This window comes from Ruditapes philippinarum, unplaced genomic scaffold (genome assembly GCF_026571515.1).
Source record: "Ruditapes philippinarum isolate M1 unplaced genomic scaffold, ASM2657151v2 ctg7022_1_1_1_1, whole genome shotgun sequence".
Taxonomy (NCBI): domain Eukaryota; kingdom Metazoa; phylum Mollusca; class Bivalvia; order Venerida; family Veneridae; genus Ruditapes; species Ruditapes philippinarum.
Genome location: NW_026863817.1, coordinates 88,989 through 110,325, shown reverse-complemented (window position 1 = coordinate 110,325; position 21,337 = coordinate 88,989). Strand labels below are relative to the sequence as shown.

The following is a 21,337-nucleotide window of genomic DNA, read 5'->3' as shown; positions in this document are numbered from 1 at the left end:
CTGTTTGCTACTGTGATATCCCAGTATACCATTGAGGGTTAACTGCAAAGGGCTGCATTTTACATTATGTCTTATATGAAATAAAGGGGGTCTTACGGGTTTTGGGCAGTAAACCTAAATATCCCCAAATTAATAAATTCCCCCGGGAAAAGTTTCTTTAAAAAAAAGTGAAAAAATTAAGTAACCCTTTATCAAAAAATATACATAAAAAATGTTTTTTCAAAAATAATCTCATTCAGTCTGATAAAAAATCTTTTTTTATATTTTTTTCTGCAAAGTATTATTAAGCTATAGCTATCTTCAAATAATTGACTATCTGAATAAAGGCTAGAGAAGAAGTGGTATTAGATATATCATATATTGACATGTAGGAAATGTTCACAGAATGCTTTGATATATAAGAACCATGAAATTGTATCGAAGGTTTGTAATTTTGAGGCTCTTCACACTTTTCTCTTCAATAGGGCCATGAAGTTTGAGGAAACAGAAGAAAATGCTTCAGATACAAACTTACCTAAATGGCATAGTCATGAAATTTTATTTTTTAGCATAATATTATTTCCAATTAAAAAACTTTTTTTCTTTTAAAATTTTCAGGATCAATATCATTGTCAGTATTGTCAGGGAAGTTGATGTTTCGAGGAATACATTATATCACAGAAGATTTCTCCATCAGGATTGAGTATGGCTGGATCATCTTTAAGTGGTGGAGACCGTACGTTTATAAAGAGCTAGGAGAAGGTATGTGTATAGATATAAAGATGTTTTGTTTAGAAAATAGGGTATTTATTATAAACTTATAAATGAAATATTGAGAAATATTGATGAAATAAAGTGCATATTTTCATTTTCTGTATTTTCACTGTAAAAAGTTATTTTTCACTGCAATGAAACATATTTTCCGTTTTTTCACTGGTGTCTTGCCAGACTACTTTTTCTAAATTCTGCCAGTACACAAAATTTAACAGAAATTCTTTCAAATTGAAATGTCAAAATAAAAAAAAAATGTATACAATAAAACAAAATTAAAGTTTTTTTCTATAAATAAAGGATATATTTTCATCTTGTGGTATGAAAATTGTCATATTTCACTCATGGCTGCTGCCACTCATGTAATATTATATTATTTATTTTCATACCACTCAATGAAAATAAATCCTATATTTAGAGAAAAAACTTGAATGTGTTGTAGAATAAAGCATGGTTCTAGATAGTAAGATGTGCAGTGATCAAGGTATGTAATGAACTATTAGGGGAAGTTTGGTAGTCATGAAAGCAGGCAGGCCTGAAGCATGTGAATAATAAAATATCATTATTGAACAAAGTCTCTAGTATGACAAAACATAGTATGACAAAATATCATAGTATGTAGTGAAAGAACCAGCCTGATTTTCCTTAGTGTCAGCTTAACAACCCTGCAGTATTGAATCAATGGCAGATGCAGTATCTTATTTCAAAGTATGAAATGTTGAAATATCACCATGACCATAACAATGTAACAATATGATTAACATACCTGTACTGTATGAATAAAGTGGTATGAAAATCTTAAAAAAAAAACCCTAAACTAAAAGTGATTTATTTGTTTTCTGTATGCAAGATAATCTTTATCTACATTCAAGTGTTCTGAAGTTTTTCTGTTATTCTGTGTTTTTTTAGCTCACCTGTCACAAAGTGACAGGGTGAGCTTTTGTGATCGCTTTTCGTCCGGCGTCCGTCCGTCCGTCCGTCCATCCGTCCGTCCATCCGTAAACTTTTACTTTAAATGACATCTCCTCATAAACCACTAAGCCAATTTCATCCAAACTTCACAGGAATGTTCCTTTGGTGGTCACCTTTAAAAATTGTTCAAAGAATTTAATTCCATGCAGAACTCTGGTTGCCATGGCAACCGAAAGAAAAAACTTTAAATATCTTCTTTTAAAAAACCATAAGAGCTAGAGCTTAGATATTTGGCATGAACATCTTCTAGTGAGTGTCTAACAAGTTTGTTCAAATAAAAAGCCCTGGGGTCAAAATTGGCCCCGCCCCGGGGGTCATTGATTTTCCCTATATGCATATAGTAAAAACTTAAAAATTCTTCTTTTAAAGAACCCAAAGAGCTAGAGCTAAGATATTTAGCATGAAACATGTTCTAATGGGTGTCTACCAAGTTTGTTCAAAATAAAAGCCCTGGGGTCAAAATTGGCCCCACCCGGGGGGTCATTGATTTTCCCTATATGCAATATAGCTAAAAAGTTAAAAAATCTTCTTTTAAAGAACTCAAAGAACTATGGCTAAGATATTGAGCATCAAACATGTTCTAAAATAGGTGTCTACCAAGTTTGTTCAAAATAAAAGCCCTGGGGTCAAAATTGGCCCCGCCCCAGGGGGGGTCATTGATTTTCCCTATATCATATAGTAAAAAACTTAAAAAATCTTCTTTTAAAGAACCAAAAGAGTTAGAGCTAAGATATTTAGCATGAAACATGTTTAATAAGTGTCTACCAAGTTTGTTCAAATAAAAAGCCCTGGGGTCAAAATTTGCCCCGCCCCGGGGGGGTCATTGATTTTCCCTATATGCATATAAGTAAAAACTTAAAAAATCTTCTTTTAAAGAACTCAAAGAGCTATGGCTAAGATATTTGCATCAAACATGTTCTAATAGGTGTCTTACCAAGTTTGTTAAAATAAAAGCCCTGGGGTCAAAAATTGGCAAACCGCCCCGGGGGTCATTGATTTCCTTATATGTGTATAGCAAAAACTTGAAAAATCTTCTTTGAAAAAAACCCAAATAGCTAGAGTTAAGATATTTAGCATGAAACATGTTCTTATGGGTGTCTACCAAGTTTTGTTAAAATAAAAGCCCTGGGGTCAAAATTGGCCCCGCCCTGGGGGTCATTGATTTTCCCTATATGGCATATAGTAAAAACTTAAAAAAAATCTTCTTTTAAAAGAACTCAAAGAGCTATGGCTAAGATATTGAGCAACAAAGATGTTCTAATAGTGTCCTACCAAGTTTGTTCAAATAAAAGCCCTGGGGTCAAAATTGGCCCCGCCCCAGGGGATGTCATTGATTTTTCCCCTATATGCATATAGTAAAAAAACTTAAAAAATCTCCTTTTAAAGAACCAAAAAACGAGTTAGAGCTAAGATATTTAGCATGAAAAATTTCTAATAGGTGTCACCAAGTTTGTTCAAATAAAAGCCCTGGGGTCAAAATTGGCCCCGCCCCGGGGGTCATTGATTTTCCCTATATGCATATATTAAAAACTAAAAAAATCTTTTTTTAAAGAACTCAAAGAGCTATGGCTAAGATATTGAGCATCAAACATGTTCTAAATAGGTGTCTACCAAGTTTGTTCAAATAAAAGCCCTGGGGTCAAAATTGGCCCCGCCCCAGGGGGTCATTGATTTTCCCTATATGCATATAGTAAAAACTTAAAAAATCTTCCTTTTAAAAAGAACCAAAAGAGTTAGAAAGCTAAGATATTTAGCAATGAAAACATGTTCTAATAAGTGCCTACCAAGTTTGTTCAAAAATAAAAGCCCTGGGGTCAAAATTGGCCCCGCCCCGGGGGGTCATTGATTTTCCCTATATGCATATAGAAAAAAAATCTTCTTTTAAAAGAACTCAAAGAGCTATGGCTAAGATGATTTAGCAAATCAAAAATGTTCTAATAGGTGTCTACAAAAGTTTGTTCAATAAAAGCCCTGGGGTCAAAACTGGCCAGGCCCCAGGGGTGTCATTGTTTTTAACTATATGTGTATAGTAAAAACTTTTAAAAAATCTTCATTTAAAAACCCAATGAGCTAGAGCATGAAACATCTTCTTATGGGTGTCTACCAAAGTTTGTGCAAATAAAAGCCCTTGGGGTTAAATTGGCCCTGCAACGTTGGGGGGGGCCTATATTACAGGTGAGCGACCTCAGGGCCATCATGGCCCTCTTGTTTAAGTGTTGATATGATAAACATACCTGTATGAATAAAGTGGTATAAAAAACTAAACTAAAAGTGGTTTATTTGTTTTTATTATGCAAGATATGTATCTGTATCTATATTCAAGTATTCTGAAGCTTTTCTGGTGTTCTGTTTTTTTTGTTTAAAGTGACCATATACAACAACATTACTCGAAACCTGTTTCAGATATGTCACACGCAGAAACACGGCTGTTTTCGTTTATCGAAAACTTTGAAGTGCATGTATAACAACCGTTCAGCAACATACCTACGTCTAGAAAAGTTATTCGGGCTTTCAACGGAAATAAATAATGATGAAGAAGAAGAGGAGGATGAAGAAGACAATAAAAACGTAGAAACCCCCGAGGATAAACAAGAATCAACGGACAATGGGAAGAAAAACAGGTTAAAAATCAGCGTTTGATAAACAAGTTCACTGTCAGTATTTTAAGCAGCGCTTCCATTAGTGGAAGTTTAGGGGTCATTTACTCCTGATTTTATCTGGTGACTTCCAAAATATAATGCATCTTCTTCTTTACCTTTACAATGTGACTTTCATTGTCAGGCATTTTCAGTCTCTGACTAGTAATTTGTGAAACTTAATGAAAGCCCTGTCACGTGGGGACTGCATTCAGGAAATGTTTCAATAGCTGAATTATAAATATAATCTCTTTTCTTGAAAATGAATAAATATGTTTGAATGAAAAGAAGCACCGCCTATATTGATTGGTTTTTAAGTGTGTGCATGAAAAATTATTTTGGTAAAATCATTATTAGTTAATATTACTTCATTTTAAAGAAGTCTTTTTTCAGAGAAGACAAAATGTTAACTTATGTACATTGGCATGAGTAGGAAGTACAAATTCTTGACTTTAATTCATTTTAAACATTTGTATGTTATATTTCAGAGTTACTATTAGTAAGAATAATTACCACTGGCGAGATTTGATTCCTGTTTGTAAAGTTGATATAACTACAGTAAGTGTGCCTGACTGTTTCGTATACATTTTAGTTATTGTTGCAATATTATACCTGTTAACCTGTGTATCCCATTATCAGTTGATATGTAACATGGTTCAGAACCATTGTAATGTTATATTTGATATATTTATGATATATTTTTTACTGTTTCAAGCACTGTTAACTTGTAAATGTACAAACATCTTTATTTTCTATTGTTTGAGAAAGAACTTTACATGTATAGCTATTCACCTTTCAAATTTGTTTGAACAGAAGTGTTATTATCAACATATACAGCTTTCATCATTTTGAAAATGAAACAGAAGCTTTTCCTTTATAAGGGATTTTTCATGGTATTTTTTTTCTGGTTGAGTTTTACATCACACTATTAAAGTCATATGGCGACTGTCCAGTTTTACTTGTGGAGGAAGACCTGCATTAATTCAGGCACAAAAGGACATTTGAGAGGAACTTCTGTTGTTCCGTTAACTAGCTGGATAGCTTCCTCATATGAAAGAATCCGGAGTCCTTTGCAGGATTTGAACCAATATCCTTCATCACACCCTTAATTTAAGTTATCTTTTACTCAATAATTTGTCATAAGTTACTGAATGTATTTTGAATAACCACTTAACAAAATTCATGAGACATAATACTAGAAGTCTTTTGTCTGTCCTTTGTTTGTCTGTGGACAAAATAGATAATGTAAGATAAGAATTCTTACTTATCCGTTGTGTGTAACATTGAACGGGAATGCCCTATATCACCGGAGGTAACTTTATAAGGTGAGGAAGAGTAAGATTGAAGAGATAGTAAAATTGATATGAATAGAACATTGGCGATTGCTTTTTAGTTTGAGAGACAAAATTGAATCTAATGACATAGGCTAAAAACAAAACAAGTCGAGCTCAGTAACAAATCTTATTTATTTAGAAATTGTAGAGAAATGTAACTGTAACATATAAACACAGTAAGTGTTCTTTTTATGTTTTGCCAGTGTCGCTTTGTTTTTGGAAACAACTTGATCCCTAACACCTTGATAGTTCACCTAGACGATAGTCATGTGACATATACAACAACGTCACCTTCGACGCCCTTTGACCTTTTCATGCACGACCTCAAGATCAAATCTGACAGCATAAGAATCATGTTTGTACCTAGTGATAAATACCAGATGAACTCACAGTTTTTCTCTGGCAAGGTTGAGGACGAGTAAGTTGAATTATTTATTGGCATCGTTACAAAAATATGATGTAAAATAATGATAATGAAATATGACAATAAAATTCAGCAACTGTAAATGAATTCCAATACGTTGTTAAATTAGCTCAGGGCCCCACGTGTTAAAACTGAGATTTTTTCTTAACGGCTGACATTAGCAATTTTCCCATGACATTTTTCTCTATTCTTTAATGCATTACAGTTTTTGAATAACGTACAGACAATGGATCCGTTTTAATTAGTCAGCTTAGTTTGGAGATAACTATGTGTTTCTTTTTACATTAACATCCATTTAGATTATCGGAGCGTTCTAATTATTAAACATTTATATAAATGAAGTTGAAAAACATTCCCACAGCAAAAGAAAGATGTCATGTATAAATTTTGACTTTTTATCATGCTTTGTCTTAAGAGACCGTTTCATTAAGGGACCGTTTTGGGTGTTTCCCTTGCGCGGTCACTTAATACAAGTTTGACTGTAATTTATGTTACTTCTGTTTCGGCCTAATATCTGTTGTTTTTATATAAAAAATTACTTACTTGTTTTTGCCTGCTGGAACCAAAAGAAATTAGCCTTTGCTGCCAGTATAGAGCAAGGCTAGCCTGTACATCCCCATAGTCTAACTAGGCTGACTATATCATGACTTGGTCTTCTTGATATCCTTTAAATTTATAATGGACACTTGCAAAAATGGGAACTGTTTAGGTCCATATAAGAAACTTGGCAGGTTAAAGGGGACTCCACTGAATTTTTTTTACATGACAGGACTGAAAATTTATACATTTTCAAGATAAATGCTCCATTTGATGTAGATGTAGTCCAATAATGTATGTGCAAAATTTCAGATCATTCCCTAACTCTGTTTTTCCAGAATAATTATTCTTTGTAAAATGATCCAAATTCGGCTAAGAATTGAGAAACACATTTTTTTTTTTTTTTTTTTTTTTTTTTTTTTTTTTTTTAATTTTTCCTGGCTGGAATAGCTGGAAATGAGTTTTACCATGACAATAGAACTTTTTTTCTTTTAACCATACATTTTTTGTTGTTTGTGAAATAGAGTACAGACATTGAGTATAACCATGCTTTAATTAAATGTACACCATTGTTTTGGTTACTGATAAGCCTGTATGGTGTGGTGTTCTATAAAAATTGATGATTTCTGTATGGAAATACAATCTACTGATTGGTAAGTAAACAATCATTACTGCTAATAAGCGTTATAAGTTTCGGCGGTGGGGGGGGGCAATGTGATAATTTTGAGGTAATTACACAATCAGCATTATAAATGGTTACTCGTTACAATGTGGTCTTGAGATCATGGACCCCAACATAACAGTTATAAAGGGGCTCGCGAGTACCAGAACAGAATGTACTACTATTGTCTTCTTATTGTTAACCTTTTGAGACATTTCCCTGCTGGAACCAAAAGCAATTAGCTTTTGGTGCCAGTATAGGACTAGGCCAGCCTGTACATCTTCATAGTCTAACTAGGCTCTAAACTTTAGGCTGACTATATCATGACTTGTTCTTTTTGATGTCATTTAACTTTGACTACCTCTGATGTTTTCAGACCACCTAGAATGATGGGCGAAGGTTTTGTGCTGATGCAGTCAACAGAAGTCAAGCTTCACTACTACATGGATGAACCAGGTATAAGATTATTATATTCAATATGAATTATTGCTTTAAACAATAACACATGTAAAATGATAGCTCTTTTATCATGGCATACAGTTTGCACTTTATGCATATGTTGTTTTTTCCATCTCTTCTGTATTTTGGTAGCATGAGTATGAAAATATTGTCAATAATACTCTGTTGATAAAAAATACGTAAAATATTTGATATATTTTGCACCATTAAAATTCAGTTATTAAGGTAAGATAGTCTACCTGTTCCATCCACACCTGGCCCCCCTTGCACACTATTAATTTTAACTACTTTTTTTTTAACCAAACTTAATGTTTTTGACATAATATGACTTAAAATCAGAGTTTTTCTGTTTTATTGTAGATTTTTTGTCCCCACTTAAGAGGTCATATAGATATGCTCTTGTCGGTCCATCACACAGTCTGTGTGTACACTGACAAAACAGTGGTATGTAGGGGCATACATGTTCAATATTCAACATTTATATTTAAATCCCTTTATCTAACAATGAAAAATTACTCGTCAAATAGCAATGTACAGTTCTGAAATACAGAGCAAGGCAGTATCAGGAAAAAAAATGATCCTTCGGAAGCATTAATATCAGCAAAATTACATGAAAACTGCAGACTTTGTTTGATTGAGTGTGTACATGAGCAAATATTTAGCTAGGTCTAATGTAACATACAGACCTACACAATGCCATTTGTATTATTGGGACTTTCTTACAACAGGTTTAGTTCCGTACGAGCCAGAAAGGGTGGAGTTGGCCGACGGAGAAACTCAGGTCTGTAGAACTTATCCAACAATTGCCCTAGATATAGAGTGTGGCAAAAATACAGACTTCAACTATGGACCTTGGGCAGACAGGCAAAGGTATGTATGAAATAGAAGACTTACATTTGGATATTTTTATATAATGATGTGATTGGGGCATGTGAGTGATTGGAACGTAGCATTTGTGTAGGTTAATTTCGAACAAGCTCTTTTGAATGTTTGTAAATTATGTCACCAAACTTAAATATTTACCTCAGTGTTTTAGCGATGCCGGTCAGATCTTAACTACTTTTACCATACAGTTATACCTGTCCTGAATGTTCACCTTTAAATAAAATAGAGACTGCATATTTATAGATGATCTGTTTGTACATTTCAGCTATTAATTTTTAGATAAGAAAAAAAGTTTAATTTTGCCTGTATGAAAGACAAATAATTGTTACAAAAAATAATAAGAAAGCCAAAAAAACTGTTTTTTAATCTAGTTCCATTTTCTTAAACATAACTGTTATTTATTGACAAAGACCACATATAGATACATGTTTCTATAATAAACTTAGAGTGCAAGCATACCTGTTTTCAGTGACCACTTGTCTATAAAATCCATTGTTTCATTTTACAAGACAGGTGTTTTTAATGAGTAGGGTTAATACAATGTATTAATTTTCTTGCTCAAACTCACAAAAATGTCATCAAATATTTTACCTTTTCAGAGAATATTTATGGAAGTTTTTCTATCCCTCTGACCACCAGGCGATGGAACCAACCAAAATCGCAGAACCGGGAGAAAGACGACAGTTTAAGACTTTTGAATTTAGAATGAATATTGTAGCCGAAGCAACCAATGATGTTCTTTTCACAAAAAATTCTGTAAGTACTGTGTATTTGAAAGATTTTATTTTTGTGAGATTAATTAATTTTCTGATATAGACAGAGTGATGTTCTTTTTATGAAGTTTTGTTGAAGTATCATACCTTAAAGAAAGGAAGAAAAGCCTGTGTGTTAATTACAAATCATCACATAGTTTTGTGTTATTTTTTAACTGTATTAATATGTACCATAGTACTGCAGTACCAGTATATTTCATTATTTTTTTTGTTTTTCGAAAAGAAGTGGGCATTTTTTTAGCTCTAGTTTTATAACTTAAGGACTAAGCCAAGTGATTTAGGAGCCTGACTTCCAACAACTTGGCCCTTAGTTCTGTGGATTTGTTTCCTGATTCTGATATCTCAATGTTCACATGATGATAATATAAAGCTAGTTTACAGTAGTATACATGTGAGGTACCTTGCCCTTAACCTGCTGAATTTCTAAAATGGACTTGTCCAACTTTCATTTTGGGAACTGACCATTATCAATATTGGGTATATCAGATGAAAGTTATTGGCCAACAGTATAGATCTTGGTCAGAAAGTAGAAAGCACGGATGAGCATACGGGCCTGGTTCAGCACTGTCAGCTAAGGCTAATCACTTATGGTTATTGTTTAATACAATAGGTTAACAGGTAGTAATTATGTTTTTTTTGCTTTACAGGAAACACAAGCGGTGCATATGAACATGGGTCAGGGGTCATACATTGAGGCAACAATACCGTGGGTCACAGAAGAGACTGGGTACACCTCTGTTGTTAGAGGGCAGCTTCTCTTACTGGAAGCAACAACCAGTATGAAATATAGATCTCTGCTGGAGTGTGAAACCCTAGATGTGAGTATTGTGTGCTGGTTATATATGCAGGGGTCACAATAGCTGCACAGTATCTAGTGCTGGTATTGGTGTGAAATTTTTATATTTTGAACTGAGCCTTAGTGTCAAAGTTTTTTACGTGAAGCTGTTCAATGCTGTAGATTTGAATTCAGAGAGGGACTCTAGTTTTTTTTATCATGTGAGAGAGCTATTTAACTAGCAAACAAATGCTAGAAGGTTGTTCGTACCTGAAATAATGCACAGAATGGCACCTGAGGTCTTCTTCACGAGTAACACTGGAAAGTCTACATATGACCTAAACATTGTAAACATTATTTAAAACCAAACCATGGTCATATTTAGATTTAACATATCAACAAAGCATGGCAAAGTTTCATGGAATAATTCGAGCATGAAATTATAGCAAAGGACTTGAGTGTTGAATAGAAGTTTTAGATAATTTATATCACAATTTAATGTTTCAGTGATTTATATTTCAATTTGATATTTTTCTAATTTATATCTCAGTTAAATGTTTCTGTAGTCTATATCTTATTTAAAGGTTTCTGTAACTTATATCTTAATTAAATACTAGTTATTTAAATATGTATTTAATGTTTTTCATAATATGGATCTTAATTAAATGTTTAACTAATTTTTATCTCAGTTGAATATTAGATAATTTATTTCTTAGTTCATACTTCGGTAAGTCTGCCTGCTAAGCTCAATAGGGAGAGCATAGGATTATTAATTCAGGGGTCACAGATTTATCCTTTTACGAGGTTTAATTTCCCTGTGACAGTCAATATCCGACATCCAGTCTAATGATTATCATTGTCTCTGATATAGAAATCATGTGCGTCGGGCGTGAGAAATTTAAGAAATAACATACTATCAGCTTAATAAAATCTGGAGTTTGAATGCGAGAAATTATATGCACATCCAAAACGACTAACAGTGTTTTTATCAAGCGATAAAATACCTGCTTTGAATATATTATATCGATTCCAACATGATATCAACAAAAAAATGCTGCTGTACCTGATATCAAGCTAAATTGTGCCTGATTTGTTTCGGCGCATTGCACATTTTATGGTTAGGCCACATGCAGGGCTACAGCTAGCATTTTGTGTATATTGGGTAATTTCCCCTTATTTTGTGATCTATTGGGTTTTTTCTATTTTCTTTGAGTTATTTCTGTATTTTTTACCCTACCCCCTCTAACCAATTTGGGTTATAAAGCACGAGTTCATGTATTTTACCCAAAATTTCTGACCTTCATTGTAGACTGTTGTAGGTTATGTATGGTTATAAAAAAGCTACTTACTACTTTGCTTTATGGTTTATTGGCCTAGGAGATTTCCAAGCTGCCTAATATAATTTAAAGGTTAAAACAGTCTGAAACAGTATGATCTGCCTGATGTACGCGTTAAGTAATAATTTACGTCATTACGCACCAGTTCAAATGTAGTTTGCATAAATAAGATTTCATTTACTTTTTCTTACCCTTAGTTATTATTTCTATTGGGTTTTTAGACATTTTAATTGGGTAATAAGCAAATATGCATGTTATCTGCAGCCCTGCCACATGTCTAAAAATAGATTGTCAAAAGTGATTTTATAGCATATTGTCTCACACTTTCGGTCCTTATTTACACACATTTTCTGTCCTTGTATGTTCATAAGGGAATACTGCAAACCATATTAAAATAGTAGTCAGTCAGGTGCTAGTTATCCAGGAGAGCCAGTTAGATAATTCGATCACTGCGATATAACTAAAAACATTTGTTTAAATCAGTTTGATAGAAAATATATAAAACAAATCATTTAAACAATTTGTATCTCAATTTCAGTTTAATGTGTCGGTAGATTACCCATTGGACTGGAATGACCATCAGAACTGGACATGCTCCTTCACAGCATGTAAAGCCACAGTCTACCTAATATTTGCACACAAACTTTTCATTAGTGGTAAGATTTTAAAATGGACTCATTTCTTTCACATTTATGTGTCTTCTTTTATATGAACCAATAAGAGCTAGGTCAAAGACTGTCTCCAAATTATGATTTTTTGTTGAGCCCTCTTGTTAATTGCCTTTTTTAGCGTAACGTTCAGTATATGTGCATGTTTGGATTTGTCCGGTCTATATCTTAGTTATTCTTTGAAGGATTACAATATTAATTTGGTACAAATGTTCACTATGAAGATTGGGTGGTGTGTTGCACACAAAACCTAGGTCCACCGCTCAAAGGTCAAGGGCACTCTTCGGGGTCAGTGCAAAACCTGTGTCCGGAGCGTAAATTCCACATGCATGGAGGGATGTTAATATATCTCTGAACAAATTTTCTCCATAGTAGGCGAAATGTCACATGAAAAATTCAGGTGTCTGTGGTAAAGGTCAAAGTCACACTTAGGGTCAAAGGTCAAATAACAAAATGAGCCATTCATTTGCTAGTATAACTTCTTTATACATGGAGGGATTTTAATATAACTTTAAATAAATTTAACCTCTTTAGTAGCAACAACCAAAACCTTTATCTCCCAATGGGTCTAAATATGCAATGGTTTTACTGTATTGTATGATACATTTTTTCTCTTACAGATCTGATTGATGACTGGTCAACAAAGAGTGTTCCAGATGTGTTCCATTTTGTGCCATATACTTACAATATAAATATTCTTATCAACCAGTTTGAACTAGTCACCCTGTGTAATGAATACAACTGGATAGATACTTCATCTCATAATCCAGAAAATGGTATGTATTGTAATTATCAGTGTAGGAAGATGTACATATATGTATATATATGCTATTGGATTTTTGAAATTTTCAATTTGTGGGAACATGTCCATGTACACTGTTGGATCATCACTATATAGGAACATGAATAATGTTAGAGTAAACCATATTTATCACTTTGTAGGATCATGGATATTATCAAAATAGTACATGTCTGTCACTGTTTAGTAACATCTTCAGTACTGTGATATAATATCTCTCTTGTTGTGTTGCAACATGTACAGTATAAAGTTTTTCATTTTGGTCACTGTGTAGGAACATGTACATTATTAAGTATTTCATTCTGGTGTAGGACATGTACAGTATTAGAATATAAAATAGGAAAACAGGTACATTAGTACAATATTGCATGCTTATTACAGAATAAGAACATGTAAACTATTTAGATATTGTAAGACATTCACTGTATAGGAACAAATACAGTATTGCAAAATTGCATATCTATCACAGTGTAGGAACATGTACACGATTAAGATATTGTAAGACTTTCACTGTATAGGAACAAATACAGTATTGCAAAATCCCATGTCTATCACTGTGTAGGAACATATAAACGATTAAGATATTGTGAGCATTTCACTGTATAGGAACAAGTTCACTATTATAGTATTGTATATATTTATGTCTTTCACTGCATATTAATATGACAATGAAGTGTCACACTTGCTATTTCAGCCCATATAGCATTTTGTGGAGAGATGTTTGACCTATCTCTGCAGCTACCATACATAGACTTCTTACCTTTGACTAACTCCATTGGATTTATCTTTAAGGTATGGTAAAGGTTTTTGTATTTAATTGAGTGTTTTCCTTTTAGTAAAATGTTGGATACTTTATATTCTACTGTGTCCATTTGTCTTTGAGTTCAAGCTGCTTGCTTAAAGGTGTGCCAGATATTTCCAGAAACTCAACTGATATTAAGAAAAGTAAAAATATTCACAATTCAAGAAATAACTCACATGTTATATGTAATGAATGACTGATATTGCTGTATTATCACTATATTTTTATTGTATTACTAACACAGTAGGGGCTGTTTTTCATATTCTTACTTTTTTTTGTTAATTTTTGTATATTTTAGTGCTGTTTGTAATGTATAGATTGCTTTCTTTGTTCATTAGACAATATCATTCTTTTTTTAGTACAAGTTAAAAAAATTCATGAAATTTTGCATAAATCTTTGCTTTAATGAAAGAAGTGAAGAGTTGCCCCTTTGGACATCAGTCACCAAATTTCATATTATTATGAATATGGTCACCAAGTTTCATATAATAATGAATATGAGTATATAAAATTTATATTTCTGTTCAAACTAGTCATCACAGGTTTGATCTTTTGGCAATAAAAAGGTTACTCAGTGACAATTGGTTTTGGACTTGGAGTCCAGTGGCCATTTGTCTCTTCATGCTCATTCAGAAAATATATATGTGGAATTAGTAGCCTGTTACTTGTGGTTGGTTATTACTGATTTAATAACCCCTTGTGTCTAAGGGGTTGCCTTTAAAGGTTGAGGCATCAGAACAGCACCTACTGTTTATCCCTGCCTGATTATAAGAGATGACTAAATGGGTATAAATAACTTGAGTATATGTATCACTTAGCTCCAGCAGGTGTGATGGTTTTGACCCCTGATGTTGCTTTAATTTTGTAACACCCGAGGTTATTCAAAAATCATCTTTACTTTTTCGGCACCTTATGACCTAAATTGAGTTGGTGCACTAAAACTAAGCAAAACAAACAAATTATTACTGTTAAGTACACACAAAATCTGATGAGATGGATCAGTTGCCTGGATAAGACCAAGAATATGTATAAATAGAAATTAGAAAAAAAACATATAAGTAAAACAAACTTGTTTGAGTTTTTGAATTTTGAATAATATCTGAATATGTTTTTCAGGTTGAGACGGTGTTTTGTCGAATATATTTACCAGAAAACAATACAAGTCGTCATGTGATTATTGCCTTGTCTGAGAACATGAAGATAGTGGATAGGGACGGTAATATACAAGAAAATCCTTTCTGCTATGATATAAAGAAACAATGGAGAAGATTGACAGAACGAAGGTACAATTAATTTCCTGATCTCCTTAAATTTAAAGTTTTGAAAAAATAGAACTGTGTGCAGACTTTTTTATTGTTCTTTTTAAAACCTTTTTCGTAGCAATATATTGTTGTCCATTGCTGGTCATATTCGCACATACATTGATAAATTTGTCGGTTGTCAAAGGATACACTCAATTTGAGTGAAATTATATGCCAATATGTAATCCTGTCGGTTTTGTTATCCATTTTCTGTTGCATTCAAAACAGTCAGTACATTACAATAAATTCCCATTTGTGACTTCAACTGTTTTACTTTTGTTTTTGTAATTTGCACAATATTTACATGAGTGCATATTCTTATTTAATCATAAAAAAGTAATATGCATGCTTACAATAAAGATGGCAAAACTATATCGCTCACATACTCTCAGTCAATAATATGCTGTGATTGGCATGTAATTCATTTCTCTGACTTGTCTGATAAAACCCAGTATATTATTGTTACCATTAAATGATATATTTTATTTAAAATTTGCTTCAATATCCTAGTGCTGGATGGATAGATTGTTGGATGACGTCGAATGTTGCTCTCAGTATTACATACAAGTATCACCCGATGCCGCCACTGCTGAAGACAGACTCTCATCATATTATTCAACCATCCATGGAAGACCTGACGGGCATCCCGGAAAGTCCAGCCATGGAAGAGTTCATTCCCTTGAGTTACATGAGATCGGAGTCGTTAAAGGTTCCGGAGAATTTTGATGCAGGGACGATGGACTCGGACCTGATCAGTGTAGAGCTTGAGGTGGCTCCCTCTGTACTCTGTGCCTACGGTTCCCTGCTCAGAAATTTCTTACATGTTAAGGTATCTTCATGTTATTCTTATTGAACATTGCTGAGTTTTTTCACCTTTGAAATTAAAAGTTTCTATGGTTTTGTGGTTTAGCATTGATGTGTAAGATCTTGTTACTTGTATTACAGTTTCATGTTTAAACCTTCAGTGATGAAAGGAATAGTTTATCAACAATTCTATCTGTAAAATCTATGGAGTCAATGAAGTAATAACAGAATTGCATGAAAAATAATTATGAGATGGTCACTGTTGTACCTTATCCAGTTGAATTTGTGTCATGGACTTATCATGCCCTCTCCTTTTTTTGTTCCTTGGCTCCTTGCCACTGGTTCTTGTTGCTGGGCCGTGTGGGGGTTGCGTTCATTGAACACCGCCATTACTTGTTGATCTTGTTCATCATATTTTAATTTCAATTGAAATCTATCCATATGAAGCCAAGCTTTACATGTTATATAAAATTTGTATGCTTTTATGCCACTGCAGCATCTGAGATTAGATGTTGTATGCAGGTGTCTTGTTTGACATTTGATTTTTATTAAAATAAAAATGTAGCAATAAAGATATTGACCTGAATTAACCTCATCTGAACTTGAAATTAATTGATTTTACAAATATTTCCAGGAAAACTACCTTGGAGAGGATCAGACCTACACGGATTTCTATGACTCCCCAGACACAGGGATGGAGTCCAAGGAACCTGAAGGGGTTGAGGGGCCATTGACTGAGAAGGAAGTGGTCGTGGAAGAGTTCGACCCAAGGAAGTACAGGCCATTTTCAGTGACAGTGTCTGTTACATTGCATGATATTCAAGGTCATCTAATCAAGGTAAGATTGCATGGAGTTTTCCAGTTAATATTTGGACAGGACCAGTACCAACCATATTTTGAATATTTCCTAGCATTTAGCAATGATATTTCAAGCCTAATTACATACAACAATTTTTGATTGATTCAATTTCCTAGATATAATGATGGGATTAGAATACCTAGCATCTGGACTGGTTGTCCTCCTCAAAAGTTTTATACAACATGTTGGAGTGGTTGTTCCTCACAAAAGTTTTGAACAACATGTTGGACTGGTTGTTCTCCTCAAAAGTTTTATTCAACATGTTGGACTGGTTGTACTCCTCAAAAGTTTTATTCAACATGTTGGAGTGGTTGTTCCTCACAAAAGTTTTGAACAACATGTTGGAGTGGTTGTTCCTCACAAAAGTTTTGTACAACATGTTGGAGTGGTTGTTCCTCACAAAAGTTTATACAACATGTTGGAGTGGTTGTTCCTCACAAAAGTTTTGAACAACATGTTGGAGTGGTTGTTCCTCACAAAAGTTTTGTACAACATGTTGGAGTGGTTGTTCCTCACAAAAGTTTTATACAACATGTTGGAGTGGTTGTTCCTCACAAAAGTTTTGAACAACATGTTGGAGTGGTTGTTCCTCACAAAAGTTTTGTACAACATGTTGGAGTGGTTGTTCCTCACAAAAGTTTTATACAACATGTTGGAGTGGTTGTTCCTCACAAAAGTTTTGAACAACATGTTGGAGTGGTTGTTCTCCTCAAAAGTTTTATTCAACATGTTGGAGTGGTTGTTCCTCACAAAAGTTTTGAACAACATGTTGGACTGGTTGTTCCTCTCAAAAGTTTTGAACAACATGTTGGACTGGTTGTTCTCCTCAAAAGTTTTATACAACATGTTGGAGTGGTTGTTCTCCTCAAAAGTTTTATACAACATGTTGGACTGGTTGTCCCCCTCAAAAGTTTTGAACAACATGTTTGGAGTGGTTGTTCTCCTCAAAAGTTTTATTCAACATGTTGGAGTGGTTGTTCCTCACAAAAGTTTTGAACAACATGTTGGACTGGTTGTTCCTCTCAAAAGTTTTGAACAACATGTTGGACTGGTTGTTCTCCTCAAAAGTTTTATACAACATGTTGGAGTGGTTGTTCTCCTCAAAAGTTTTATTCAACATGTTGGACTGGTTGTCCCCCTCAAAAGTTTTGTACAACATGTTGGAGTGTTCTTTGATTAAAAATGGCTTTCCGGGATATCTTATTTATTAGCTAAAACTGAAAGTTACTTTAATTATTTTTTTGACTTTCAGAATTGTAATTTAGAGAATGTGCCATGTCCTAGTGTGTACATTGAGAGGGTGGGGTTTGAGCTAGACAAGAGGTACCATGAGACCAAGTTACAAGTTCTCATCTCACCAGCTATACTTATAGCCAGAGATAGTTTTGAGGTAAGTTAACATTGTAATGGGTTAACTCCTTAATAGCAGTTAACACGTTTCTGCATTAGGTGACAATATGTTAATATTCAAGTCATCTTATGAAATCCAATCACCTTGACGCACTACTGTTTAAATGTTTTCTGTGGCTTTTAAAACGACATCAGGCTCCATTCTTGTCTATAAAAATGTATTTTTTCTCACACATTTTGACAAAATCATCTCTTCAAAAAGAAGTAGATCTTATTAAAATTTTCATTTTTTAATGCTGAATCAATAGATAAATTGACAGGGTTTGTTTAGCTTCTAGCAATACAATGTAATTATCTTTAGACCATATCTTGCAAGAAATTCTTTGATATAAATGGTACTGTATGTGGATGAGACAAGATATGCACCTGTATCTGGCTGTACATGAAACAATTACTGGTAGTTTATATCTTTAAGGCTATGTATATTCTGAATATACACATACAACAAATTTAGGTAAGGATTTTTGTTTACAGAGAGAACAAGACCAAAACCATCTGAAAGAAGGTCATTTGGCATTGTCCGGGTTACAGGTCAGAGGTCATGCCATGTTCTCGCACAAAGACTTGCCACTAGATAGTGAGACATTAGAGTATGCATGGTTAGTGGAAGCTGTGATTGGTGACCTCTCTGGAAGGTTGACCTCACCACAGGTAAGTTCTACACAATAACTTAAACCTGTAAACTGTGTAATGGACCAAAAATGCTTAAAATTTGAAACAATCCAGTTACTGGGATTTTGAGATCAGAAATACCAAAATTTGAAATATTGCAATCAAACCTGTGATAAAGACAGCCTCTTAATAAAGATAACCCTGCACATAAAGACTACTTTTTGATAACCCTTCATTGATGAAATAAAATATATAGTGACCTCCAAATAAAGACCACTTGTTTATAAAGACTACTACTTGTCTCTTCTTTGGAAGGCCTTTGTTTGAAATAAGGGGCTCAAGCCCACAATGACTTGGTTGAGTTGAAGACACCTTAACTGCTAGACCCTGGCTCCCCCATTCTAGGGTATTCACATTTTGAATTTGATATAACTTTTTTCTGTTGACAGATACAGAATATTGTAGAGTTTGTGCAGACGTTTATCATGCTAGTTGAAGACTCAGAGAATAGTCTACAACGTGCAGTGTCCTATCAGCTGTGTCAACACATGGTTCCCCAACACCGGTGTAAGAAGCTTGCAGCCGGGTACCATATTCCATGCCCGTCGTCAGAAGATATCAAATATAGAATGACAAGAGCATCCATAGACTCTCTTAACGTGTATCTTGTTGAAGCTGGGTCTGCCCTTAATGTTCAGGTTTGTTTTTATTAGAAATGGCATACACAATGGCATACACATGGTTATAATCATAATGTTATGATATATTGTATTATGTACCCAAGGAAAATGGTCTAATTATGTTTATATTTTGAAATTTGAGCCATGTTTCCTTCATTCATTGGTCTTCTTGCTTGGCTCATTAGTGAGAGCATACGATTAGTTTTCAGGGGAACAGAATCTCTCTGTGACAGTCAATCATGAATATTAAATATATTGGTCATTTGCCTCTCTTCGCTGATTTAGAAAAATCATTTTGGATTAGTAGTCTGTCACTTGAGGAGGAATTGGTAATTAAGACAGAAGACTTATGAAATTTGGCAGAAAATCTGGTTCAGTGACAATTTCTTTTCACTCTTTTCAAAGGTATCATTTATTTCACTATTTTCAGGTATTCCCAGTAAGGTTAGCAACCTGCAATCTTCATGGTGAAAATACAAGAGCAGGTATAACTGGTTTAATTGAACATATCTCACTGAAGCAGTATATATCTACCGCACCCATCAGGCATGATACCAGCCAACCAGAGATCTGGATTGAGTCAGGTGGTATTTCACTTGGACCAATCAAAGCAGAGGCAGCAATGGCATTACCCAATCAGGATTTTCATACTCTTCAAAATGAATTTTTGTTGACTCATGATTCTGCCAGTATGAGATTATGGTACTTATGGCCAGAGGCTACCATCAAAGTGCCAAGTGTTGTCATAGGAAAGTGTGGCTGCATAGGAGGCTGTTCATTCTTTGGTAAGAATAAAAATGGGGTGGGATTTTTCCAACCGAAAAAACATCATGAAGTCACTCCAAATGCTGTGTGTAAAGTGACCCCTGAAGGTAATGACCCGGGATTTGGACAAAGTTTATTGCACAAAAACAAATTAATTTTCGAAATTGGAAGTACTACAGGATGGGGGACTCCAAACAAGGAATTTACTTTTACTAGAGGTTATATGAGTAATTTAACGACACCTGACACTCCCGGTACAAGCATTACTGTGATAGAAGAATACACTCCAAACAAAAACACTTTAAAACCAGGTAACATGGCAGACATTCCTGTAAGTCCATCCCCTCATCAGCTTTCTCGGAGTGCCACAGTTGAGACACAGTCAACATCGAGTTTTACTGGTGAAACTGCCGGTGATAATATCAGTATTAATCCATTCGATACTCTAAAATCCACTGACTCGTCAGTATTGAGAGGTGAAAGAAGCATTCAAGATGATTTGATTAGCAAGTCAGCACGTAGTATTTCCCAAAGTTCTTCTTCTTCACCACCCCCATTCAGTCCAACATTGAGATCATCTGTGGCTCACAGTCCCTCGTCAAGGTCTTCCATTCAAAGCCCTTCCGGACATTCTTCCATACACAGTACAAGTCCGACATCCCTACGGTTACGACAAAGTTCGAGATATGACCCAACAAGGCAAAGGTCCATTGTCTCGTTGGATAGTGAAATGTATTTCTCTGCTGAAGAAGAAGCCTTGTCATCATCAGATCCAAACTTTAACACTTTGAAACAACCTGTATTTGACGGGGAGAGCGTCACATGGACTCAAGAGGAAACATCCCCGAAACTTGTCATGAATAAAAGTATTGCGTCACAGGTAGATACGACGGTTATTGAACGGCCAGATAGCTTGTCATCTACAAACTCGACACTGTCATACATGTCTGCCGATACAGATCCAGATGAGACTATGTCTGGTGGCGTACCTGAAGAATTCTCAATGGTAGACCTTCACAGTCAAGTAAGTGTATTATAAGACCCCTTTAATTTTTGTCAAAATAAAAATCATGTATAATTGTATATTGCACTTC

At 34.3% G+C, this 21,337-nt stretch overlaps 1 protein-coding gene across 1 annotated transcript in view; it reads left to right on the top strand.

The window, feature by feature from the left end:
• Positions 1 to 21,337, top strand: part of LOC132723413 (bridge-like lipid transfer protein family member 1) — a gene marked incomplete at its 3' end in the record, with an annotated part of 110,582 nt that overhangs the window by 555 nt on the left and 88,690 nt on the right. The window contains 19 exon segments of the mRNA XM_060708128.1: positions 598 to 741; positions 4,126 to 4,184; positions 4,186 to 4,343; positions 4,847 to 4,916; positions 5,896 to 6,110; positions 7,691 to 7,770; positions 8,502 to 8,643; positions 9,258 to 9,414; positions 10,079 to 10,249; positions 12,082 to 12,199; positions 12,832 to 12,987; positions 13,705 to 13,802; positions 14,929 to 15,095; positions 15,624 to 15,942; positions 16,552 to 16,755; positions 18,029 to 18,166; positions 18,661 to 18,837; positions 19,248 to 19,496; positions 19,909 to 21,267. Coding sequence (XP_060564111.1) covers positions 598 to 741; positions 4,126 to 4,184; positions 4,186 to 4,343; positions 4,847 to 4,916; positions 5,896 to 6,110; positions 7,691 to 7,770; positions 8,502 to 8,643; positions 9,258 to 9,414; positions 10,079 to 10,249; positions 12,082 to 12,199; positions 12,832 to 12,987; positions 13,705 to 13,802; positions 14,929 to 15,095; positions 15,624 to 15,942; positions 16,552 to 16,755; positions 18,029 to 18,166; positions 18,661 to 18,837; positions 19,248 to 19,496; positions 19,909 to 21,267 — 4,181 coding nt within the window.